Source organism: Ceratina calcarata, unplaced genomic scaffold (genome assembly GCF_001652005.2).
Source record: "Ceratina calcarata isolate Rehan_Ccalc_2016 unplaced genomic scaffold, ASM165200v1 scaffold453.2, whole genome shotgun sequence".
Lineage (NCBI taxonomy): Eukaryota > Metazoa > Arthropoda > Insecta > Hymenoptera > Apidae > Ceratina > Ceratina calcarata.
Window position 1 is genome coordinate 3113 of NW_017169258.1, and position 17031 is coordinate 20143.

Sequence of the window (17031 nt, forward strand, 5' to 3'; positions counted from 1 at the left end):
CATCCGTGAAACTGATCTCTCCTTCGTTAACATTAATACATAGCCGGAAATAATGAGGATATGACGTCTCGTGCACGAGGTAGAGTCTAGAAACATTTACAACTTCTCACTCTGAACAATACAATCACTTTGATTAATTAAATGAATACATGGAATTGATAGAATGTTTCTCAATTCCTCTGCCCTTACCAAGTTACCAGTTTTATTCAGTATTCAGTGAATTATAATATGATTCACTTCGCCACGATCGAAAAACTTGTCCGACGATTGCGTGTCAACGTGCTAATTCGTCAAAGATACAAACGAGTCTTATGCTGGTTACACAAATCCATTCCAATGATCTACGCATGAAGAATCGAGTCCTGATCCATTTATTCAGTCTCTGAATTCGCTTGTTCGAGACTCATTTCCTACGGCGAACAAATTTATGTCCTATCCCTTGACCCAAGCGTTCCCTTCGAGCAATCATCATCCCTGCAACATCGTCGATCGAAAGATTTGCAAAAGAGGCTCGAAAGAAACGACTGGAATAGCCGATACCGAGACACTCGAGGAATCGAGGACTCGTTCGAAGTTATCTCGGCACGAAATACCAATCGGATTTGCATGACTCGCGGAATACCGTGTGAAGCACGTGACCACCGAGCTTTCTGAAATTTCATTTCATCCATCCTGTCTGTCCGTCGAACTTTAAGGAGGTTGGGTACTGGAATGAATATGATAAAATCGTTTTGAAAATTATTTTAATCTACTAGTAGAAGCATGAAAAATATTGATTATATTGAATTTTGTCTCCTAGGGAAAACTAACACATGCACATAACTGGCTCAATTTCATTGTTACTAGCTGTACATTTTCTGAACAAGTAAAATGTATGGCCATTAAAATGGCATTCATTTATTTCTCGTACAAAACAATCTACTGTCTCTGATATTAAGGAGGTTGGGTACTCGAATGAATATGATAAAATCGTTTTGAAAATTATTTTAATCTACTAGTAGAAGCATGAAAAATATTGTGTGAAAGTTTCAGAACGATTGACAACGTAGTTTGTAAATAAATCTATGTCAAACTTATATCCTTATACACGAGCTCTTATGGGAGATACAAGAAATCTTGTCATTATTCTAAAATACAGTTTTTAAAAATGGTAACATCGTTAAGAGTTAAAGTGTAATAGAATATTCGAACATTTTTTAACAATTTGAAAGAAGAAAAATGCGAATTTACAATGTAATTGTTTAGATAATTGAACGAAAAGGGAAGATATTAATAGGATTCTCACGTATAACTGATCCAACTCAATGAAACATATTTTTAATTCAATAATATTAACTTTTATGTCTATCGCGAGGACGTGTTTATATTCTTAACACTAAAAAAAGTTATTTGATACTAATTTCTTTGTAAATTCATTGATAAATACGATATTTAACGAATTCAAATTGTTTTATCTAAAGTTGGTATCACGATAGAGCACCCATGTATAAGCATAGGACTACCCCTCTCACCGCCTGCCCTGCAATTGTTCTACCCAGCCTCCTTAAAGACACCTCAGATATTCAACTCTGATAAGTGAAAAACGTGTTTTAATCATTCGACTATGGACGCAGAACTAAAGTGAATTCTAAATACAGTTTTTTTTTTCAGATTGTTCCCCTAAACGTTAGAACATATATTTTAGTTTATGTATATATTCGCATGTTCTGTGCACGTTTTGTACTCTGTTGTACGAAATCGGAATTGCCAAACGCACAGACGCCCTTCTACTTACGATAAGTAACCTATGAAAGTACCCGTAGTCGTAGTTAGACAATGAAATATTTCAAGGAACGTCCATTTCGCGGTTCGCCTCTGTCGCTATTTAACTAGATATCGTTCTAAGCTTCCTACCGATGAATCAGACGGGAGATCGGCGACGATACGCGAGACTGCATGCATACGTTTGCCGAGGGGGGGTGGAACTGACGACGAAAAATGCTGCGCACTGAAAAAGGCCATTCTCAGAAAACAAGTCTCGTCGAACCAGTCGCCGGTGTGCCACTCCATCGATTTCCCAAAAACAAAAAACAAAAAAAAAAAGAAAAAATATATCCCGCCTGCGAGCGACACTGGGGATTTCTATGGAATAATGCACGCGGCTCTCCGCGAGGTAGCAACGTGTGTTTTACATAGTCAGTTGTTTTCCCGAAATTGAAACGTATCCCGGGGGCTGGAACGTCCGTCCGTACGTCCTTTGACACGTCCGAGTTATCAATGAACCGTGCAATTGACAAAGCGCAAAAGGTCAGCTTTGTCCCAACCGAATTTCAGTGTTCCCGGTGAGAAGTATCGCCTTTAACAAACCACCACTCCCGGGTTGCTTTACACATCGATAAATCCGATCGGTTCGAAGATAGGCAGAATCTAGAAAAGGGAAAAGCACCCAAAAATGATTCAAGTGAAAATAACTGAAGACGTGTAAAAATGGAAGATCGCTATTCTTAGTAACGCGGAGACAATGTCGACGACGAATTAATATTCACGGGAATCGACGTACAGTTTTTATCCTATCGGTGTCGACGATATCTGAATTTACTCGGTGGTAGCCGAATTTACAATTTCACGTTTGCCACCTCGGGGGATTTGCGTCCATGAACGATTCGGAGCGAATGCAACGTGACGTCGTACATAATTCTATTTGGAATCTAATAAGAACTAGTGTACCGGAAGAAGGGAATCTATGTCCGCGTGAATCGACGATAAGATTGTCTCCTCGGGAGAAAAACGGCCGTCTGAAAATTGTATCAATTCGATCTGCGCGTTAAACTCTCAAGTGTGGAATAAAACAAACCCGAGGTAACCGGATAGATTGAATCCCGTACGATACATTAAATAATTGAATATTCATCGGGCGAGCTCGTTCGTTTAATTCTCGTATATTTTTTTATAAACCAGAGTACCGTGTAAATATTTAAATCTCGTCTAATTTGCTGCTCGTCGAACTTGATTACTGATATCATCAATAGAAATTAGCTTCACTGTGAACAGTAAAAAGTGAAACTAATATCATTTTTTAATATACTTTCCTTTCTATCTTCGACATCTCCCATACATCTTCTCTCATGCTGCATTTTATAAACCTTCCAAATTTATCACATAAATATATTAGTAAACAAGAACAAAATTATGCATTTTATAATAATTTCAGGTCGATGGTTTAAGATTGCATGAGCCATCCATTTACCAAAATCTTAAGACATGTAATAAAAATGTCCAATATTTCAAGCAATGAACTTTTACAAAAAATAATAATTACATTGTTGCATAATTTCTTTATAAATGAAATGAAAATTCTGTCATTCGGCATGAGAATTCAACAAAAATTATAATTATATTGTTGCATAATTTCTTTATAAATGAAATGAAAATTCTGTCATTCGACATGAGAATTCAACGCAAAATTTCTAAAATTTTATACAGTGCTTTTGAAATTATTGAAATTTCCATCCTTTGCCTAATTCCTTTTGTTTTTATATAAGAACTCATACAATCTTAATTAAATACTATATTAAAAAGTCAACAGAATAGTTCCTTTGAATTAGAACCAACATAACGAATACAAAAATCACAACAGAACACAAACGACACAGTCGTCTGTATTATCTATTCTAGAAACAGTTCCTTTTCATGAAAGAAAAAGGAAAAACCGAGGAGCAGCGAAAATTCAGGTCTCGTCTAGCCGTGGTCGCAGCGACGCGACGGCTATTTCGCCCTTTCCGTCGCACAGGAAGCTCATTCACATTTAAAACTTCCATTTTCATAAACAGATCAAACGATTTTGTACACAGCCTGAGAAACGACGAACGATCACTTCCATCCATCAAATCATACGATTTTCTGAACACGAGAACGTAAGCCACTCGTCTGCTTAACTCTGATAAGAGTCAAACTAAGAACGATTGAAAAGAGAGGCGTTATAAATGAGTGGTTGTTACTCGAGCCGCTTGACACGTGCTAACACTGTCGTTGGTAGCTTGTACATACGTAGGTACACACGATCTACATTACACGATAGGTAAACCCGAGACCCATTCCAGTGGCATGCAAGCAAACTGTTCAGTATCAAGTTCGACCCCCGGAGAAAGCCCGTCGACCGGTCGTTTGTTGTTTCAAGCTGGATCTTGATTCATCCTCCGTTCCTTTCTTCCAGTTCGCCGATTCGACGGCGTGCGTTGGTACAGATTAACGAACAGTAATAATAGATGAACACTCCGTTCATTCTAAATAATCATTGTCAAACGTGCGTGTTAATTAGTCGATACGAGTTTCTCTTCTCTCTTCTGTGTATTAGCGGGTGGAAAATGGGAAAGAACGTTCCTGCGTCTTCTCTCATTGTTTGAGAATTCCGGCATTATCATCCAGCTGGCATTCTTCTGACGTTCAGCGAGCCTGAATTGAATTACAACAGCAACAACGATTACTGAAGAAAAGATAAAAAGACCGGAAGTACCTCTCGTTTAAACTTTTGTCTGAATCCGACGATTAAATATTGATTTTCTATTGTCCAACATGTTCCGTTTTCTCTTGGTCGTCAGAGGTTCTCGCCTGGCAGGTCAATAAAATTTTCACACTCTTCTCCGGCTAGTGAAACGTTGAAATAAACGTCGGTCCGACGAGCCAGCGGTTGTTTCCTTCATCGTTTCCCAAGTTTCTGTTCCCCTTCGGTGTTCGTATCGCGGCCAATTACCGCGGAATTAAGCAGAATGAGCTTGGCTTTGTTTCGCCGTTCCGACCGATATTCAAGTACTCGTGTCGGAGACAGATCTATTAATTCCGATTCGTAAACGCGCATTGTCCAACTACCGACAATGTTACGTGTCTTTCGATGAATCTTCCCGGTCTAAGGAACGACCGTGGAACTTGTTCATCGTTCGACAGCTCAGATGAGTTCGATCGGTACATGCAAATGGTCGTAACGATAAGAAAATTCATCTACTCTTTGTCCTACCGGTTGCGATCTCGTCCCGTGAGTAGAAGTCTTCGATAAACTAATTCCCCGATTCGAGGATTCCGTTTGAACGCCGACAACTGTTGGATCACCGTGGATCGCGTCGAAAGGACACCGATTACTCGTAACAGATCCGACTGATTATCTAATTCATACCAAGGAAGAACGATGAATTCTGTTTACTCCCGGACGAAGACGAACACGTTGTAATGATTCCAACGATTCTCCTCAGAGTCCACTCCGGGCTTCAACTGTTCTGAATTGCTGCCGGCGGTGCCTGAGCCGCAGCTACCGACCAGTTTAAATCCTTGTTCTTGAAGCATGTCGAAAGCCTGCTCGACGAAGTTGTGCTTTAGGAAGAATCTCGAGGTGTAACGATCCCTGGTGCCGTGGTCCGGGTCGCGGCTCTCGTTCAAAGTTTCCCCGAACACGTCTCTGCAAAGGGTGACGCGACCACCAACGAGGATCCTCGATAGCTTCCGGAACTTCACGTCCGGCAGACCCTCGCGACCGAACGCAAAGCTGCCACGATATCCGACGGTTATATACCCGGGCGCTCTCTTCTCCGACGAGGTCGTAGAACCGGAAGACTTGCCGCCGTTCTCCAGAATGGCACGTTCCAGACCTGGTAGCCCGTAGAAATTCGCCTCTTGCTTCAACCGTTCCTTCTCTCGGAACCCTTCCGGCAGGACGAGCGCCTGATTGCGAAGGAAATCGAGGACGTAGCGGAAGAGTACCCCGTCGCGGTCCAGAAAGTATTTCCCCTTGGCGTCCTTCTCCACCGGTATTTTACCGGAGAACAAAGCCGCGAGATGAGAATCGCCCTCCCGGGTGAGGGTGGTGAGCGCGGTGGTATAAAATACGCCGCCCACGTTCAGCTCCACCACGCTTGGCACGGCTTCCTGTTGCTGCTCCGTCTGCTGTTGATCCACCATGCTTCTCACGCTCTTCTGTCAGGCTCGGTTTTACAGTCGCGCGGCGCGGCTCGACGGCGGCACACAGTGCGGAGCACGAGGCGCGTTTACCAGCAAAAGGGTAAAGGAGCGTGTGAGGAAACGTGCTAAGCGGCCGTGTTTGTTATTCCGCGCGTCGATAAGAATCTTGCACCACGCGAACGGAAGCGGCCACTGATATCACCACGGATACACGGCGGGATCACGAGAACCGGACAACGTGACAGGTCGATGACCAGGGACGAGCTAAGGGCGGCGAGACGAGGGCGGACGACGCTCCAAGGTGGATCTAATGCCGGAAGTGTACCGTCTCGTGACTCGAGACGGGAAAGACTGACGACGAGAGACTGCGCCTACGGTCGGTCGGGAAAGGCCGAGAGCTTAGCTCGGCTTTGTCGCTGCGCTTTCTCTCCTAGGCACTTGGCGCGCGAGGGAGGACGCACCACACTCTCGTGTGTGTTGCGAACCCCCGATACGCTGGCGCAGAAGGTGCTCCGGCGGACGCGCGCCGATTCTCGAACGGAGAAACGCGCGCAACACTACCCTATCATTCGATACCAGCACGCAGACCATTCGCCTGCCTACCATCGCCGCAGCGAAATAAATTCTTTTTTTCACCTGTCTGTCGCCGGGCAATCCAATTTGTCCTCGCCCTCCGGTCCACGGTTCGTCGACTTCCAATCTCGAACCTGTTTCAGTCGCGAATGAAGAACGCCGCAAATATTGTTATGCACTTACCTTTGAACGCTGCCCGTTCCGTACCCCGACGATTTATCGTACAGCTCCTCTGACCAGCGTTCGAATCTCCCTCATTGTTGCAAGCCACGGGAAATGTCCCACTCTCCTACCTACATAAATTCAATAAATATGAATAGCATTCGTAACTTCGTTCTATGGACACCTGTTCGCTATCGTTTGAATACCTACGTATCGATGTACGGGAACAATAACGAATCCTTGCGCTCGATTATTGAATAATTTATATACACCGCACGTGCGTCCAAGCGGACAGTGTCAGAAAATTGTAATTTACTACTATTATTGTAAAGGAATTGATCAAAATTGTTAATTCGTCAAGCATCTCAATTTTCGATATCAAATTTACCTTCAAATCTTCCCACTTACTTATTTATTAAATACGAATATGCTTCTCACGCTCTTCTGTCAGGCTCGGTTTTACAGTCGCGCGGCGCGGCTCGACGGCGGCACACAGTGCGGAGCACGAGGCGCGTTTACCAGCAAAAGGGTAAAGGAGCGTGTGAGGAAACGTGCTAAGCGGCCGTGTTTGTTATTCCGCGCGTCGATAAGAATCTTGCACCACGCGAACGGAAGCGGCCACTGATATCACCACGGATACACGGCGGGATCACGAGAACCGGACAACGTGACAGGTCGATGACCAGGGACGAGCTAAGGGCGGCGAGACGAGGGCGGACGACGCTCCAAGGTGGATCTAATGCCGGAAGTGTACCGTCTCGTGACTCGAGACGGGAAAGACTGACGACGAGAGACTGCGCCTACGGTCGGTCGGGAAAGGCCGAGAGCTTAGCTCGGCTTTGTCGCTGCGCTTTCTCTCCTAGGCACTTGGCGCGCGAGGGAGGACGCACCACACTCTCGTGTGTGTTGCGAACCCCCGATACGCTGGCGCAGAAGGTGCTCCGGCGGACGCGCGCCGATTCTCGAACGGAGAAACGCGCGCAACACTACCCTATCATTCGATACCAGCACGCAGACCATTCGCCTGCCTACCATCGCCGCAGCGAAATAAATTCTTTTTTTCACCTGTCTGTCGCCGGGCAATCCAATTTGTCCTCGCCCTCCGGTCCACGGTTCGTCGACTTCCAATCTCGAACCTGTTTCAGTCGCGAATGAAGAACGCCGCAAATATTGTTATGCACTTACCTTTGAACGCTGCCCGTTCCGTACCCCGACGATTTATCGTACAGCTCCTCTGACCAGCGTTCGAATCTCCCTCATTGTTGCAAGCCACGGGAAATGTCCCACTCTCCTACCTACATAAATTCAATAAATATGAATAGCATTCGTAACTTCGTTCTATGGACACCTGTTCGCTATCGTTTGAATACCTACGTATCGATGTACGGGAACAATAACGAATCCTTGCGCTCGATTATTGAATAATTTATATACACCGCACGTGCGTCCAAGCGGACAGTGTCAGAAAATTGTAATTTACTACTATTATTGTAAAGGAATTGATCAAAATTGTTAATTCGTCAAGCATCTCAGTTTTCGATATCAAATTTACCTTCAAATCTTCCCACTTACTTATTTATTAAATACGAAATACAAGAATTCCATAAATTTTCACAGAGTTTTGTAAAAACATGTCCTTAAGGGGTTAAGGACTCATTTGTGACGAAATCGAGATTCAATTTTTATCGAATGCACGTGTACTCGTTTAAAACCATGATTCATGGTCCGAATGACATAATACGAGATTAGAACGTCACTAAATAAGCAAGGATTGTAAGACAATATTCTTTTATATGTAAATTCAGAAATTTGTATGTATGAAATCTCATTGTCAGTCGGCGAACTTTCAAACTCGATTTGTTTACATGCGGAATGAATCGGAATGCACTAATAGTCTATACAAACGAAATTACCTTAGTATTCCACACGTGCGTTGTTTATGTACAAACTATTTCACTGTGAACGTTCACCAAGCGTAAATCCATTAAGAATCGACTGTTTATCACACGTTTACTCTTGCTTAACCACGAAAACAATTAGTCCTCCTTCCACCTCGCCTCCATTTAACTGCCCCCACTCCGCGATCAGCTGGTTGACTCAATGGCCGACGTAGCGTGTCGATCAGTCGAGCTGAATACGTGAACGCGAAGTGGATGGCCTGCGATGGACGCTGTTAGATGCATCGTTAGACCGCTGGAATTGTTCTTCAACGCATATTACAAACCAGTACGTCCCGCGCTTTATCTCGTCTCCGTTTCATTGAACGCGATCACGTGGCCGAGGCTGGTGTTGCTCGTGTCAGTAATTTTTTTCGCATTGCCACGCAGATCGACGCATGTGAACAGCTCGGCCTTTCATCGTCCGTCGGGAACTGGGACGACAATTCCGCGGGATAAATCGTTTCCATCGATAGACCGAGTTCGTTTAACTGTCGACGAGGAGAATGACGGAGCCACATAAGAGGAATCTGAGGGAGGACTCCAGGGGTAACCTCCTCAGGAATCAGTCGTGGAGCAACGGGCCTGACAGCGAAGAAGATCAACCCACCGAACACGAACTGCTTAACGAAAATATCGGTTCAAAGTTCGTAAGATAATCGCACTATTTACTGATCTCCTCTCAATTCCGTGAACTATTCGACGATAATCCAGTCCTATTTTATCTTGAGTCATATGATCTACCATCATTGTTAAGCATTCTTGTGTGTCAGCTGTGTTTTCCTTTGTTAACAACAGCGTCACATTTATTTCACTTTAAATGCGCCCACAAATATTTCGTTAATTTTCATTGCTAAATCAAAATGATTATCGAAAACTATGTATATCTTTCCTAATCAATTTTGTTGTCACGAACCAGATAAAAAATCGAAAGTGCTTGAGATAAAGCAGTACAATCTGTATTATAGATCTGACGGAATTTCGTAGTTATAGTAAACGCATTCGTTTAAGTAAATATTCACATTTGTATGTCGTGTTCTCATTTGCAGTCACCACCGGTTGAGAGATCAGCCTGTCTCCAATATGGATTCGTATCTAGAGGAGAGGATGCGTAGGAAATTGAAATTCTTTTTTATGAATCCCATAGAAAAATGGCAAGCGAAACGGCGTTTTCCATATAAGTTCTTCGTGCAAGTTATTAAGATCGTATTAGTCACAATACAATTGTGTCTATTCGCGCATAGCGATTACATGCACGTTAATTACGCCTGGGACAATCGCATCGCCTTCTCGCATTTATTCCTCAGAGGATGGGATGCCACGCAAGAGGTACGTATTTAATATTATGTACATATTAAACATTATGCAGTCGGACTCTTAAAATGTATTAAGTCTGGTTATACTTTGCTTTCAGGTACCTGCTTACCCGCCAGCGACTGGTCCATTGGCTATTTACAAGCAAGATGACTTTTACCAAACAATTGATCACGCCTTAGACGGTTACTATAATCTTAATAACGCGATCGGGTCTTATTCGTACACCGCGGAAGACAATTCGGTAGCCCCGGTCACGCTTTGCTTATACAATTACAAAGAAGGTATCATATTCGGTTTTAACGAGAGCTACGTGTTCGATAAGCAGATCGTGAAGACCTGCATAAATATAACTCGTCAGAATTACACCGAGATCAGTACTTCGAAGCTTTTGTTATCTCGGGAAAGTATCCTCGTGAATTTCTCGGCCCTCGTTAAAGCTGATCTGTTATTCGCCGTGAAAACGGTTAACTTGAAGGCGGCGGGACCGATGACTGCTCCCGATTGTTATCAATTTAATATAGTCATCAATTTCGATAACCGTGACTTCGACGGGCAAATGTTGCTCTCGTTAGACGCAGAACCAAAGAGATTAGAATGCAAAGGTGACACGCGTTACATAACGGATAGTTACATCGAGTCTGCTTTAAGAACGCTGTTGAACTTGCTTGTGATCATCATTTGTTCTGTGTCTCTCGTTCTGTGCTCGAGGGCATTGTACAGGGCGCAGTTATTAAAATTCGAAACGATGAATTTCTTCAATAAGACGTATGGGAAGACGTTGAGCCTCGAAGGGAGATTAGAGTTTTTAAATTTGTGGTACATCATGATCATCGTGAACGATGTTTTAATCATCATGGGCTCGGCTATAAAGGAACAGATTGAACGTAAACAATTCGGTAACGATCACTGGAACGTTTGTAGCATATTCCTCGGCACGGGGAACTTGCTAGTCTGGTTCGGCGTGTTGCGATACCTCGGCTTCTTCAAGACGTACAACGTTGTTATCTTAACGTTGAAAAAGGCGGCGCCGAAGGTGGCACGGTTTTTAATATGTGCGATCCTAATTTATGCCGGCTTCACGTTCTGCGGATGGCTAATCCTAGGACCGTATCATATCAAATTTCGCACACTCGCCACTACTTCCGAATGCCTGTTCGCTCTTATTAACGGCGACGAACTGTTTGCCACGTTCACGATAACGTCGTTCAAGTCGTCGATGCTGTGGTGGTACTCGAGGATCTATTTGTATACGTTCATCTCGTTGTACATATACGTCGTTCTGAGTTTATTCATTTCTGTGATAATGGACGCTTACGACACGATAAAGATTTATTATCGCGACGGTTTCCCGAAAAATGATTTGCAAACGTTTATTGCGGCGTGCACGGACGAGGCGTCCAGTGGACTTTACAAAGACGACGTCGACAGAAGCGATTTATCAGAATTGATAGATCGCTTCTGTTGCTGTCGGAAAAGGCCCTTTTATGGGTCATTCTCAGGTTCAAGCACAGAATTCTCAACGAAGCCGGAACACCCGTGCGGGAGTGCAATCTGTATATAGTGCGTTGAATGCGAATAATGTATTAAATAGAACCTATGGCTCCGTGGCAGATACTCTGTATTATACTGACAATTATGTCATGTAAAGTATTCATTTTTTATTCGAACTATCGTTGCATTTTTAGTATTGCCAACGGGTGCTGCCAATTTTATATTTTATGCAAATGTTAATAACGATAAGTGATTCGCTTTGTCTTTTTCGTTTAGAATAATAGAAAATATCTTAAGTAAAATCCGAGAAATATGTGACAACAACACGGAATATGTTCTACGAGTATCAAGTGATACTAAAAGGTCGTTTCCGTCGGAAATATTGATGGCACAAAGAAAACGCGTAAAAGTATCCCTTTTTTTATCAATTACGTGTACAAACAAAACTGTAGCATGCCAAATCGTGACAGAGCTATGTAATGCAGTTTTGTACCATAGGTAGTCATAAATAGGAACCGATATCTCTTTAACATGTTAATAAAACCCAGCATACTCGACTCGTTAGCAACAACAGTAGGAATTACTGATAATAGTAATAAGACATCCGAAAATAATAATGTGAGTCATAAAATTTGTAACGTATGTATATAAACTTATATGTACTTATTTATAATATGTACACTTATGTATTATATTATTTTATACAATGTAAATTGTATATTGTCTTTATATTAACGTGTTCAAGGGGAAAAATTGTGTTTTACTGCCGAGTAACACAGTAAACATATGTGCTATCCAAAGAAATGTTTGCAACGCGATGTAATAAAGTCGTATTTTTTTCAACGCCTAAACTGTCTATTTCTCATGCGTTCGATTAATTTTATCTCCCAATGAGTCATTAAAGGATCATTCATTAAGGTTTTATGAGTCGTAAGATCCCTGCTAAACGTTTAAATAAAAAGATGTCTACAATCACTGAGGAGAGATTACTAAAGAGTGACAACGCCTGTGTCAATTCCTCCATATAGACAGAAAGATTCTAGCTGATTTTATCTCTATATTGTTACGATTTTATTTCTGTATAAAGTTAAAAAAATATAATATATTTACAGTTTAAACTCAAAGAATATAAAAATTACCTTAAATTCTACAATAATATCTCCAAGTAAATTTTCAGCTTGTACCCTCAATTGATTTTGTGGGTGTATCATTATTTAATATATCTTCCGGCTAGAAAAGAACATGTTGAATAAGTAAAACGATTTATTTAATTTAGAATGAAATGTTTCTTCCCGAAATTCTTACTTCGTTCTCTGTATGTTCAATTTCATGAAGCGTTTCTCTAAATCTTCTGAGAATTTGATCTTGTGGTGAAGTTTTAACGAGCTTCCTAGAATATTGAAAGTTCCTTTTCACAGGCGTTGAACCTATTTAATATGAATCAGAATTAGAATAAATCCTTTAGCATTTTAACATAACACAATATTTGATACCTGTCGGAGTGTCATAATCGCCTGTAAATAATTTGTCGATCTCTTCATGTATTGTTTGCATGTTTGCAACAATATTATCATTTACATTCGCAAGACTATCGTTTTCGTCCTCAAATACTTCACTCATTTTCGTTAGTACATCTATAAATCCTATTTTATATTGATCCAAAGATTTATTATGCTCGTTACCAATAGTGTACAATTTTGTGTAGATATTCTGCAAATTGAATCACCTGTAAAATAAACCTGTAGCTGTGATAAATTAAAATAACTTACATTGATAGTTGATAACAGAAGATTTTCACTTTTTTTTGCTTTTTGTTGTACTTCCGTAATATTACGTTCCACAGAGTTTCTGTACTCTATGAATGTATTACAATTGTTAGTTAAATCTTCTTGGAACTGACTTATTAATATTTTACACTGTGCTATATTTTCGGCCGCTAATTGAGCCTATAAAAAAAAAGCGAATTGTTTTGTTATGCAATTTTCTCATAAATGCAATATAATGTTCAGTACCTTGTCTGTTTTTTCGTTGACGATTTGTTTTACTGTTTCCAAATTATTTTCTAATGTTTCTTGTAAACTATTTTCCCTTTCTGTGTTTACGTTGTAGTTATCTAAAATCTGTTTATTCATAATTTCAGAAATTCCATCAATATTATTCAATGTGTCGTGAGTTAAACAATGAATTTTGTTTTCTTCTGTCTGCATCTCATTGAAACAACGTTGTAAGTCCTCCATCATCTACAAATATAAAGTATCAGTAGCAGAATATTTTTAATTGTTGAAGTAACAACAAACCTTCGCAAAATTCCTTTGTTTGTTTAAGATATCTTTCTGGCTTTGTCTAATATGCTCGACAAGTTCTTGAATCTCAACCTTATTTTTAATTGAACGGTCACGGTCTTCGACCAACCGTTTAGAGCTCAGTACTGTTAATCGTTTTGTACATTCGATTAAATCGTTATATTTTTTAGAAATGTCAGTTTTAAAAGCATAGAAATCCGTGGCTAGTTTGTTTTCTTTTAACTGATGGATTTTCTCTGCTATCAGAAGTGACACATTATTTAATATATCAAGTTTTTTCTCGGTCAAATCGGCAGTAGTCTTCCCTTCATTTTCAAGTAACTGCTGATACCTTAAATGCTATATAAAAATAATATGTATTATTATGGAGTTTAATCCATGACAAATAAAATCAAATTTATTTTATTACGTACAGAATCACTTATGAACTTCATTAATTGATCTTTCATACATTTCTTGCGATCAATGAGTTTCACAGATACAAACTGAATATTTTTATCTATATCCTCTGCGAATGAAAGAATTCGCGCGTCTAAAACAGGAAGATATTAAATATTTTACTTCAACTGATGAATATATTTCGATTAAAAACTCTACTTACTAAAATCATTTTTCATAAATGAATGAAACTTCATCATATTTTCAATATTCATTAAAAGCTCATCTTTTTCGATCGCTTTTAATCGTTCGTTAATATTCGCTTTAAATTGCTGGCCAAGGCGGCTGTTTTGTTGTTGTATTTGCCTACAATCATAAAACATATTTAACTTCCAAATTCACATATACATACAGTTTATCTCTTAGATCATTACATTTTACGGTAAATTTTGTCGTGAAGTTTCTGCACATCTGTAGTAGCTGTATCAGCAACATTTAACACCTCTTGTACTTGTGAGTACAGAACGTTTTCAGTAGCCGCGTGTTTCTCGACGAGATGTTCTTGCTCTTCTCTCTCTTGTTCCGTCATTAACAAACATGATGATAAATGATCTAAATTTTCTACTGTCTCCTTCAAGTTTTTATCGACGTGTAATAATTCATTTGCTTGTTCAGAGTTTCTTGTTTTCAATTCATTGAATATTTGCTGAAATGGAAAAACGACAAGATTATATGAAAGAAACTGTAAGACGCAACAGACATTGTGAAAAATCAAAATAGCTACCTCTTTCGTATTCATAGATGTTTCAAGTGCATTAATGTGAATCAATTTCTCTTCTATCTCTTTATTTTGAAATTCTATGAGAGATTGCATTTCATTATAACTTTTCTGTGTCAGATAAACTCCGTTTCGTTCACGACACGCTAGTAAATCTTTTTTTAGTCTCGCAATCTCTCCGGTATACTCTTGAAGCATAGTCCTCTTGGAGAATTTATGATTGATCTCAGGCTGGTTCGTAATATTCTTTGCTCTGTGAGCATAGTTCAAAGTCGACAATGTTTCTTCAACATTAATACTGGCAGGAGATATTGTAGCAATTATAGAAGTTCTTGTGCATCCACCCAAGGATTCTTGAAGTAGTCGTGTCAACTTTGATTCTCTGTACATTAAAAATAATTTATTTATTTCAGATATTTTGTTATAACACAATTCAGAAACTTATGTTTGCATACATTACCGATAAGGAATATGAGGGGTTTTTTCTACGAGCGCTGTTATAACTCGTCCTAAAGTTAACAAAGATTGATTAACGTTGCCAGCTTCTCTGGCTGTTCTGTCGATAGCTCCAGATCTGCCAACATTTTCGCTACCAGCTAAGTCAACTAAATTTAATTTTCCCGTCTTCAATAAATTTTCACTACTTGTAGTAGCTTCTTTTATATGTACAGTAATAGAAAATATTGTATGAGATCGACTACAATGTAAATAAAATATTAAATGGAATACTGAATACATAAATAATTATTTAAATTACAAATTCACTATGAACCTTGACTGTGCATTCATTAACGTAGGTGCTGTTCGTCTTTTTTCTGATCCCTTCTGGAGGATTTTAAATACTTCATTCTTATTACAGATTGGCATTTCTTCTAAGCCATGTATTATTACAGCTCCCTTTTTTGTCGGATCATCATATATCCTTTCGAAACGTTACATTTATTTGATTAAACATTGTATGTGTAAAAGAGCATACAAAATATTATTACCTTATTTTAGTACTGTCATCATTTGATGATAACAAATCAAAAATTTCCTCATTATATAGTTCTAAAAAGCTGACCCTCACAAAATAGCTCTCCACTGCTAATACACGGAGTTCATCAAATAAATGACTCAAAGCTCTTGGTATAATGCCAGCATTCGTATCCTATGTTTTACAAAACACATTACCATACGTTATTTATTTAAAAATCAGTAACGACAGGAATAAGATGTTAAACCTACCGTTTGCCAGTGTACTGATGGGTCAGTGTCAGTTCCTTCCATTGTAAAAGTTTTTCCAGTACCAGTTTGCCCATAGGCAAACACCGTGCAATTATATCCACCCAGAACTTCCTCAAGTAAAGGACTGACAACTGCATTGTATACTTCTGTCTAAAAAATTTGATTAACCATCAGATTTCTATTGTGATACATGGCTTTTATTGAAATACGTACTTGTTTCGAATTAGGCCCAAATACTTTGTTGAAAGTGAATTTTTTTGCAATTTTATCATGAGGTTTTTCACGAACAACTACCTCATTGTTAGATGGTGTATCAACAACTATCATTGACGTACCAGCTCTCTCGGCATCATTTACTGGCCTATTGTAAAACAGAACAACATCAATGTGACACTGCCTCTTAATCGTCTTCAACATATAAACAGTTTGCACGTCAGAGATTACCTCACGCGAACGAAAACTTGTATCTGTTGCTTTTCCATTTTTGTATTGCGTGTCGTCGTTAATTTTTTATCAGATATTCTGTTCACTTTCGATCTCTTAGCACTCAACAGATTGATTATGTTATGATTCGATGCTTCTCATGTTCTCTGTACAATAGCGACCGTTGAATGCCAGATTTGAACTGAAATTAAGTTCACGTCGCTTCCTTCAGGGGTCTCACACTTTACATGCTGCGCATGATCACAAGAGTTTGTATGTATCCCGGTTTTTTTCTCATTTCATTGGGTTCGTTTGTTATTGCAAAATTGTGAAAAATCATATGTGAATAAATAACATAAATTATCTTTCCCGATATGGTAAGTCATAATTATTAATATTATTTATAAATTAACAAATAACTAATCTGTAAGATCGCTTGAAGTTAAATACGAACGATTCGAAATAATCGAAACAACGTATTGTTAGTGCACCTATAATAAGTGATAGAAGTGTAGAG

At 39.7% G+C, this 17031-nt stretch overlaps 3 protein-coding genes across 4 annotated transcripts; 1 reads left to right on the forward strand and 2 right to left on the reverse strand.

Annotated features, from left to right (window-relative positions):
• Positions 1-3474: 3474 nt before the first annotated feature.
• Positions 3475-6406, reverse strand: Ktl (BTB/POZ domain-containing protein Ktl). The gene has a single exon (XM_026815485.1). The coding sequence runs from the start codon at positions 5923-5925 to the stop codon at positions 5170-5172; it is 756 nt and encodes a 251-aa protein (XP_026671286.1). The 5' UTR covers positions 5926-6406; the 3' UTR covers positions 3475-5169.
• Positions 6407-8794: 2388 nt separating this feature from the next.
• On the forward strand, positions 8795-12256 carry LOC108627295 (mucolipin-3). Its single transcript, XM_018028478.2, has 4 exons — positions 8795-8886; positions 8988-9243; positions 9647-9926; positions 10012-12256. Exons 2-4 carry the CDS (start codon positions 9104-9106, stop codon positions 11473-11475), a joined length of 1884 nt encoding a protein of 627 aa, XP_017883967.1. The 5' UTR covers positions 8795-8886; positions 8988-9103; the 3' UTR covers positions 11476-12256.
• A 90-nt stretch (positions 12257-12346) lies between these two features.
• LOC108627280 (Kinesin-like protein at 61F) lies at positions 12347-17001 on the reverse strand. Of its 2 annotated transcripts, XM_026815484.1 has the most exons (17): positions 16536-17001; positions 16305-16452; positions 16092-16241; positions 15854-16014; positions 15637-15786; positions 15325-15561; positions 14871-15246; positions 14521-14792; positions 14310-14452; positions 14122-14240; positions 13703-14047; positions 13418-13645; positions 13175-13351; positions 12899-13115; positions 12711-12832; positions 12545-12635; positions 12347-12482 (listed from the first exon to the last, which is right to left on the reverse strand). In XM_026815484.1, the coding sequence occupies exons 1-16, from the start codon at positions 16571-16573 to the stop codon at positions 12579-12581; spliced, it is 2940 nt and encodes a 979-aa protein (XP_026671285.1). In that variant the 5' UTR covers positions 16574-17001; the 3' UTR covers positions 12347-12482; positions 12545-12578. The 2 variants fall into 2 exon arrangements, with proteins under 2 accessions (XP_026671285.1, XP_026671284.1); XM_026815483.1 differs by having other exon boundaries at positions 12347-12635.
• Positions 17002-17031: the final 30 nt, after the last annotated feature.